The 9,698-nt window shown below is 35.8% G+C and overlaps 1 protein-coding gene across 1 annotated transcript; it reads right to left on the reverse strand.

The window, feature by feature from the left end:
* Positions 1 to 1,065: 1,065 nt before the first annotated feature.
* LOC121731215 (3,4-dihydroxyphenylacetaldehyde synthase-like) lies at positions 1,066 to 9,380 on the reverse strand. The gene is made up of 5 exons (XM_042120572.1): positions 9,232 to 9,380; positions 4,475 to 4,595; positions 3,574 to 3,687; positions 2,680 to 2,799; positions 1,066 to 2,585 (listed from the first exon to the last, which is right to left on the reverse strand). The coding sequence occupies exons 1-5, from the start codon at positions 9,309 to 9,311 to the stop codon at positions 1,515 to 1,517; spliced, it is 1,506 nt and encodes a 501-aa protein (XP_041976506.1). The 5' UTR covers positions 9,312 to 9,380; the 3' UTR covers positions 1,066 to 1,514.
* Between the last annotated feature and the right edge of the window lie 318 nt (positions 9,381 to 9,698).

The raw sequence follows: 9,698 nt of genomic DNA on the forward strand, positions 1-9,698 counted from the left end.
ACTTTAGTTTCAATTTTAAAAAATAATAAATGTTAATTTTTTTTCTTCAAGTCCGACCTCTTGTTACGTAGTATATGACATTCTCTTTGGTTTACTATCTTTGCTAGTGCTTCATGCAGCACCAGCAAAGATTTGACAGAAACGCTTGACAACGTTTCTGTCAATATTCTGATATCATATGACGTGTGCAGCATGTAGAATTTTGGTCGGATTATTTACATTCCCCGCGTTCCATTTGATGTTAAAAACGATCAAAACGTCAAATGGAACGCGGGTGTATATTTAGGTCTACCAGAAATCAGAATCTGATGGCAAATTTTGATGGCAGATTTTCAAAAAAACTTTACTCGTTTACCCAATTGTAGCTATAGGACTTGGCTATTCAGCCATGTTTGTACACGAGCTAGCAGCTAATGGGCAATAGCCGACATGCAATTCAAATTTCCAACAATTACTATACAAAGTTGCACTCTTTGTTACTGTGCCGAACCCAGAGGAAACGAACAAATCTATTCTCACAGATAGAAACACAATATTCCTTATTTATTGGCTACCCGTTTTGCTGACATTTAAAAAAAAATTGAATATCTTTCCAGGGCCAGGAGTGCCAGTGCGTCTAGCATGCGTCCAACGAGATATCTCACTCTCAAGTGTAGATAAAAACTACTGTTCTCATAATATCAAAATCTCGACAAAACTCGATAAAAATGTGTTGTCATGTTAGGGTTCGCTAATTTTGACGAGAGATCTACATGAGAAAAAAAATGTATTTCATGTTAGGGTCAATAGAGATGAAGAGACAAACCATCAAAATATGTTGAGAAAACATGTACTAGACAAAATTTTCTCGTTGGCGCATGCTAGGCGCACAGGAGTCAGGAGTCTGGACTCAAAATATCTCTATACCATGTTGACTTGTAATTTGGACATAGAAGGGTAAAATAAAAAAAGCTACGAAGATCATGAAAATATTACACACGGTCTAATTCGGTGTCAGTTTATTTGGTATAAATTATATTTACATGATTCAAGGTAGGTAAATAATAAATATACTTACAGAATACTTACAAGTTACAAGACAATATTAATTTTTTTAATAATTTTATTACTATCTTGCGTACGGTAGGATTGATACTGTTTGCTTAGACTAGATAGATGGGTACCTAGCACGTAGTAGGTAGGTATATAATAATAAAAAATAGTATTTATAATATAATATTAGGTATGAAATAGCAGCTCAGTTACCTACTAGTAGAGTTACAACTAATTCTATTTCAAGTTATTTATATAAAAATGTTTACTTACATTTTATTAATTAATCGTTGTCTTCTTACTTTAGTTTAACCCTTTCAAGATTATGAATGCCAAATAGGTAATTTAAAATTCACCCAATCTTTAATTTTAAATCTAATAATAAACGCGTTAATAATGTATATCTCAAACTATGCCCCTACTTTATTTTAATGCTTGGAGCTTAAAAAAATATAGGCAATTATGCTTGTGCACTGTAAACATTATTGTGACTTTTCAAGCATATTAATATCTAAGTGATCAATAGGTGTGAAACACTGGGCTTTCAGTGGTATTTTGTCTAAGATGACCAAGTTGTCCGCTTCCTGCTTGATAATCTTCCATGAATAGTTCACATCTTCTTTGGTCGTGAGACGCGAGCATATCACAAAACGTATCATATAATTGTTTAAATATGTACCTGCTACTAAATAAACCTGCTTCTTTTTGGTAAGATTGGCCAGGAGAGTTTTTGTGTCGCACTCTCCGCTTTTTAGCCTGAAGCATACCAGCCCCATGGACGGTTCCGGCTCCACGATAAATCGCTTGTCAGCTCGGACCAAGCTGGCGAAATGCTGCGCTAGACCTATGTGATTCCGTATGTGGCTTCGCAGGCCCTCCGCTCCGTACATTCGTAGGACGGTCCATAATTTCAACGATTTGAACCTTCGGCCGAGAGATATCTGCCAGTGGCGGTACTCCGGGATCTGAGACTTATCTTTTATGTCGTCCAGGTATATCCTCTGCACGTCGAACGCTTTGACGATGTCGCAGCTGTCTTTGATCCACATCGCGGAGCAGTCGAAGTTGACCATGAGCCATTTGTGCGGGTTCATGTCGAAGGAGTCGGCGAATTCTACGCCCCTCATGAGATGCCTGTACTCGGGGCAGATGAAAGCCGCGCCGGCGTACGCGGCGTCCACGTGGAGCCAAACTTCCTCCTTCTGACATATCGGGCCCAGCTCGTGCAGCGGGTCGAACGCGCAGGTTCCCGTTGTGCCCAGCGTGGCGATGACGCAGCACGGTATGAGACCCCGACTTTTATCATCGTCGATCGCCTTTCTTAGCGTTTCCCCTCGGAGTTGTCCGTCGTTGTCAGATTTCAGAAGCCTTATTTTCATCGCTCCGAGGACCCCGGCTTTTTCCACGGAGGAGTTGGATTGGTCGGAGGTGTAGGCGACCAATTTTGAACGTATTTCGTCCTCGTCGGCCTTCGGATCGTTCGTTGTTAGTCTGCGAATAATTTTGTCTTTAGCGACGAGAAGAGCTACGAGGGTGGCTTCGCTCGCGGAACTCTGAAAATAATTTTAGAGTAAATTTACGACAATGCGTGACAATGTTAACAATTTATAGAATCAAAGAACTCTTTTCCGATAGTTTTTAAATTACCTGCAGGACTCCTCCACCAGGCCCAGACGAACAGTTGAGGAACTCCTCAGGCAGACCCAACAGCTTTCCTAGCCAGTTCAGCGTAACCACTTCTAACTCTGTGCACGCGGGACTTGCCATCTATGTTGAAATGTTAACATTAATTAGTATTGATTTATTCTAAGATGTTATAATATTATGATAGTAGCGATTCTTGGCGAGATTTTATTAGTCTATATAATATTCTTGTTAAGCTTGCAGTGTATCACTAGCGCTATGATCAGTAATGTCTAGACTCTAGGCCAAGTTAATATTCGCCAATTAAAGTAACTAACCACCGTACTCAGAGACATTTAATTATGATTAGGCTTCAATTTAATGAAGAGTTTGACAGATAATCCCCGCGTTCCACTTGATGTTAAAAACGATCAAAACGTTCAAAATGCCTCCTACTTTGAGCGTTTTGATCGTTTTTAACAATGAGTTTCTAAAATACTAGAGTAGCAATGTCTTACAAAAGATTCTCAGAAATGCGTAACCACTTTTTTGTTCAAAAGACAATGTCAAGTCATATATTCGTTATGTCATTATGTATGTGAGATATGCCTGCAGGCATCTTCGAAGTGGCAACGCATTGCTACCGTAAACTTCCAATCTAGTTACGTTAGTAACATAGAATATCATTGGTTTTTAACATCAAATGGAACGCGGGGAATATATTATGGAGGCTTATGTCAAAATTTTGAATTAATCATTGTAATTAATGTTCCACTCTGAGTGCGGCAGTAAGTCGTATTATGAAATGACCACGTGAAGCTAGTTTTGAATGTTCATCGATAATAATATTTATTAATTTATTACATTACAATCTTGACTCGCTGGACTATATGAAAACGATATTAGGACAGTACTAACCCAAGTAAAACCAACGACACCCAGTCCATCGCTGAGCAGTTCACCGACTATGCTGGCAAACGATTGACCTGTGGGATAGAAGGCGTGGAAACGTGGTGACTGCCAGTGGGTTACCTGATGCAAAAAAGGCAAAGAGTTGGTTACACATGCAGTTGATTTTTAATAGCTACCTAAACTAAACAAATTTTAGTTGACCTCAACTAAAATCTTAAGGGTAGCTGTAAAGGCAGCCGTTAAAGTTAACATCTGCGGGGCTAAAATGGTCACATTTAGCAATTCCTCTCAATCAATTCAGCAAATGAATTGCTAAAACTGTCAACATGACAAATGTCAAATCAGTACAAAAATACAGAAATGAATTGCGAGCAGAGTTGCATTTTGCGATTTTAGACAAATGAATCATATTATGATTCATATCATGATTCTTCATAGCGACCATTTTAGCCCCGCTGAGGATGAAAAGTGTATTAAGAAATAAGAAAATCAATTGCACTTACTAAATAGATACAAAAGCTAACAAGTTGAATGGTACATAATAATATAATTGACATTTGTATCGTCTGTGCAAAAGCGCTATTAGGGAAGCTAGTGTGGAAGCTAGCTTATATACTTTCTAAGACGTTTCACAAAAAATCTAATTAGTTGGTAATATTAAACAGGGTGTAACGAAACATAGTGATACTACTAGGTACTTTGGGGTGCGTGGTGTACTAGTGATATGAATGGATAAGCGCCCCAGGCCCAGCGCGATGAATTTTCCCATACAAAAGTAAAAAAAAGTTCCTCTTTCAGCGTTGCCACTTTCACAGTGAATTCCATACAGGAGGCTCATATACACCTTAATACCTAAAGTATTATCACTTAGTTTTGTTACATCTTATATAACCATTAAAATACGTACTCCAGGCATTATTATATCATTGTAGTCTTTGATGACATCCTTCCAGTCCTGTGGTTCCTCCGGCGGCTCATCCGGCAAAGCACTCAGAAGATACCCTGGCTCCACTGACGGTAGAACATCCCTGTAAAATGGCGTAGTGTTTTTTAATCTATATGTTATTAACGAGCTTTTGCCCGCGGCTTCGCTCGCGTTAGGAAGTATTATTATATACAAACTTTCATCCCCTATTTTAACCCCTTGGAGGTGGAATTGATTAAAATCCTTTCTTAGCGGATGCCTACGTCTTAATATCTACCTGCATGCCAAATTTCAGCCCGATGCGTCCAGTGGTTTGGGCTGTGCGTTGATAGATCACTATGTCAATCAGTCAGTCACCTTTGAGTTTTATATATATAAATTATTATATACTATACATATGACGCCCGCTACACCGTTGCGCCAATACTAGTTGGTCGTGCAGAAACCGTAAATTTTTCCGAGATAAGTAGTATCCGACGTCGTTTTTCGGGACTTAAAGTATCTGCATACCAAATTTATCAGAGTCGCTTCAGCGGTTTGGGCTGAAAATGTAACGACGACGGACAGACAGACAGACACACTTTCTTATTTATAATATTACTATGGAAGCATGGATATAGATTATATTGAAATTAAAAGAAGAGCTTATTCTTAACAGCCTTATCTACAACCAATGAAGTCGTTTCTATGTTATTAAGTTTTTGCGTGATTGAGTAACGAGCATTAAGAGGAGTCCACACCGCCCTTTTTTCCATACAAACGTTGTCCCCTGTTTCCTCCCTGGATAATGCTAGTAGAGTTATAATTTTTTTCCTGAATATCTACGGCCACTAATACGATGTCCCTATGTTTTCTTTTTTTTCATAATTTAATTATTAAATAAGATATGAACGTTCAAAAACCCAAAAAAATGGCCAGATTTTCCGCTGTGTTCAAACGTCTAGAAAACAGATTTGGCTAGATTATACAAAAAAAAAGCAAAACATAGGAACACAGCTCAAGCCTTTTTTTAATCTTTAATGAAAAAAGTACTTAAATCGGTTAAGTTTTGGAGAAGGAATCAGGGGACAACAAATCGTTGATTTTCTGGATTTTCTGCAGTTGTCTCTATCGCGTTCTGCGGTATAGGCTTGAGGTAAGAGAGACAGCTATAGATATTACACGTACTTTTTTTTCATTTCTCTAGCCCCTGGTGTATCCTCTTAATATATTATGCACTCTTTTATTTAATTTTAAATTAATTTCAATAGTATAAGTTAAAGAACATGTTTTAAATGCAGATTTTTGACTTTAAAATAATAGATAATTGTTTTTTGTACTCTTTCGCTTGCGGAAAATAGAGATCACTTGTAAGAGAATTTCATGATGTTATCTTATGTTATATCTTTAAATGAGAAATTCTTGTATATACCTATATAATTGGAATCTCGGAATCGGCTCCAACGATTTTCATGAAATTTAGTATATAGGGGGTTTCGGGGGCGATAAATCGATCTAGCTAGGAATCAATTTTTAGAAAATGTCATGTTATTCGTGTTTTATCGAATACCGAGCAAAGCTCGGTCAAATAGCTAGTATTTACTTATTTATCATAGTCTACGTATTTTATTTAAAAACTCTTTTAACAATTCAAGTAACTGATAGTAACATACTCATACCTACCTAACTTTTTGTCATTAGCAAAAATGAAAGATAGAAACTGCAACAATGAAAATATGTTTCGTACATTTTTTTGACGAAACAAAAACTGAACGAGTACTACCTGTAAATGATTATTTACAGTAGCACTGGTTCAGTTTCAACAAAACCTGAACGAGTACTACTGTAAATGATTATTTACAGTAGCACTCGTTCAGTTTTTGAGCATTGGAGTGGAGGAGGAGTGGAGGAGGAGAGGAGTGTTTTAAGCATTATCGTTTCAAATAATTTTAAATAAATTGTTTAGTAAAAATAAAGGCCATAGCCCATACCATCGAAAAAATTGATTCATAGGCAGTTGGCCTGCGGCATTTGGTCGCATTATGTCAATTCAATATTAGTCGCAATATGTCGGCTGATTTTACGTAGCTCTCCATCAGCCTATGAATCTGCTTCTCTGATAGTACCTATCTGGGAAAATATGCTTAAAAGTAGGTAGCAATATATAATAATAATTAATTAGCGGTTATCGATGGTTATTAAGAAATCATGTCCTAGGAAATTATGCTAATAAGACATTAACGTAGATAAAATCTGCGTAGCATCCATACCTAGATTGTTCGTAATTGAATGTCTAATCGCCCGTAATTACTGTTCTTTGTTAGAATATTTTTCCAAACAATGCTGTTGACACAGGAAAATAACGACGTATTATTTAATTACTGTTCCAAGCTTATATAACTTTGATGTTACTGACAATATTAAATCAAAATGTTTTATTCCAACAATTACCCCGGTATTGCTAGAGTCAATTGATTTTCTCACTTTTTCCCATCAGATCCTGGCAGACCCATTATAAAGGGCTTTACGATTTACGACATTTAACCCGGCGTCAATGACGTGAAAATAATTACATGGACTATGACGTCGGGTCATTTTGACCCGAACTTTGTAGATACATTTTTAATGAAGCTAAGTAAGCTACCACAATTTTGATTTTTATTTATTTAAAAATGGGACTTTAATTATGCATAAAATTAAAAAAAAATCCCTGTGTTGTAAAATAAATATTTTTGTCATTGGCTTTCTTTACGACAGATGCAAAATCAACCTTGAAAACTTAACGTGTGCGTTAATTTTATATTTTCGCAAAATTTTCTTACATATGAAGGAAACAATTTACTGATGAATTTAAAGAGAGGTTGTTATAACTTACTAACATGAAAGTAAAAAGAAATCAGTCTTCTACTTCCTCATTCAGAGTTATAGAACTACTACAGTTATCACAGTATGTAATCATGCCCTAGCATATAAAAATTAGACATGCTGTGTGTGTTTGTTTTTTTATCTTTTTTAGATTAGACAGACGTCACATCTTTTGTAAGTACCAGAAATTTTTTCACTTTTGCCTAGATACGTGGTCCTCAAGTTCAATGTCCAAAGCAGCCTGAGACTCGTCATCGTCAAAGTCAAACTCTTGTAACAAATCTTAAATCCTTTCTGGGCTATTTGTCAATGATATTCTCCTTTAAAACGTAATATATAAGGCAAAACAATATTTTAATACTTATAAAAGTTAGTCACGAAAATACTACACCGGCGATGACGCCGGGTCATAATGACCCGTTTTAACTTGACGTACGTGTATCTTGCTGCACACGAGCTATGGCTCAAGCTGTAACAGCTAGACGGATGGAAGGAGGTTGTATCTCCAGCTATACGAAGATTGGAAAACATTCGATTGGCGCAAAGACAAAATATATCCAATTAAACATGGCTCGGGTCAATATGACCCAGCGTCATTGTCGCCGGGTTAAAATCGGAAAAGTGCGTGTTGGACTCGAGCACGAAGGATTCCGTACCATTAAAAAGCAAAATTAGGTAAAAATGTGTTTTTTTGTATTCCATACAAAAAAACACATTTTTACCTAATTTTGCTTAATTATTTATTTTATTTAAATTTTATTATTAATTATTAAAGTATAAATACAATTGAGTATTTTGTGAACATTTCAAGTACCTACCTATTGCCATTATTGTTATCGAGCATAAAATAGCAAAAAAATTACGTTTGTTGTGTTAATGCCCCCCTTAAATATTTAATTTATTTTGTTTTTAGTATTTGATGTTATTTATATCTGTTATATACACAATCTGTGAAAATTTTAGAAATCTAAATATAGCGGTTCTTGAGATACAGCCTGACAAACAGACGGACAGACAGACATCGAAAGCTTAGTAATAGGGTCCCGTTTTTACCCTTTGGGTACGGAACCCTAAAAACAGTAAGAAATGAAAATTTAGCTGTTTTTAAAAGTAAATTCTATGCAATTTACATATTGAGCTTTTTTTCTCGAGAAGTTCATGAACTAAGTATACAAAATTCGCCGGTGACAAAATTGTTCATTAAAAAATGTTAATATTCTAAACAGACTGTAAAACTTCGTGAAAAATATAAACTACTTACGTTGTTTTTATTTTTAACCGACTTCCAAAAAGGAGGAGGTTATAATAATTATTATGTTCTGTTTATATTTTTCCAAAAAGTCTTTTTTCCAGTTTTATCGACTTCGATTTCATAAAACGAACCTAAATGTAACACCTTTTTTTTTTTACATGGGGAAATGCGTTACGCATCCCCGGCGGATTGGGGACATCGGCCGGGGTATGTGGGACTCTCCAAGGAACTACCCACTAAAACCCCATGGTGCTCCACTCACCGCTTAGGCAAAGTTCAACCCACCGCACGAGCACGATCAACCCACCGCAACTTTACCAAAACTTTAAATGTAACACCTAGTGCTTATTTAATTTTATCATATAACTTGACGTGTAATCAAAATAGCTAATTCATTTAATAAAAATGCGACTTATTTAGCATACGAAATTTTGTATTGATTCAAAAAGTTAAATTTGAAATGTTATTGAACGAGTTAAACAAATTCGCTGTATTGTCTGCATGTAGAGTCGAGACTCTTGACTATTGCTTCTAAAACTTTAATAACAACTATGCTGTTTTATTAATCATTAAATTTAAATATTAATTATTATTAATTAAGGCCAATAAATTTATTAAAATAAATAATTTAATAAAAACTTACCTATTCCTAATATTCTCGATGTAGTCCGCGATCAAATCGATAGCGGCTTTTCCGAACTCTCGAAACTGTTCAGCATCCATTACTCGTTAACTTATCTGAAGCACTATCAACTGGAACGATTCATGTGACAATGGTGAAACAGCCCGACCTGAGGTATATTTATACTCTGTTCGCAGCTTTCTATTGTTATGTGTTTCTTGTACAGAGTAAACGCAAAATTATATCTTCGTTGAGTACTGTATTTATTATAAATTATTGTATTTTTATTTTTTGGTTAATCTGAAATTGAAATGTTTTTTTTTAATTTCGTCTTAAATTGAGAGTAATAAAAAATTGGTACTAGATAATTCTAATAGTTTTAAACACAAGACCTAGTCAGCACATGCAACAACTCTCAGCCAACTGGTCGTCTAAAATAATAACTTTATCTCTTGCACGCTTCACGTTCGTCGTGTTTCGACTAATTG

The sequence above is a fragment of the Aricia agestis genome, chromosome 1 (genome assembly GCF_905147365.1).
Source record: "Aricia agestis chromosome 1, ilAriAges1.1, whole genome shotgun sequence".
Classification (NCBI taxonomy): domain Eukaryota; kingdom Metazoa; phylum Arthropoda; class Insecta; order Lepidoptera; family Lycaenidae; genus Aricia; species Aricia agestis.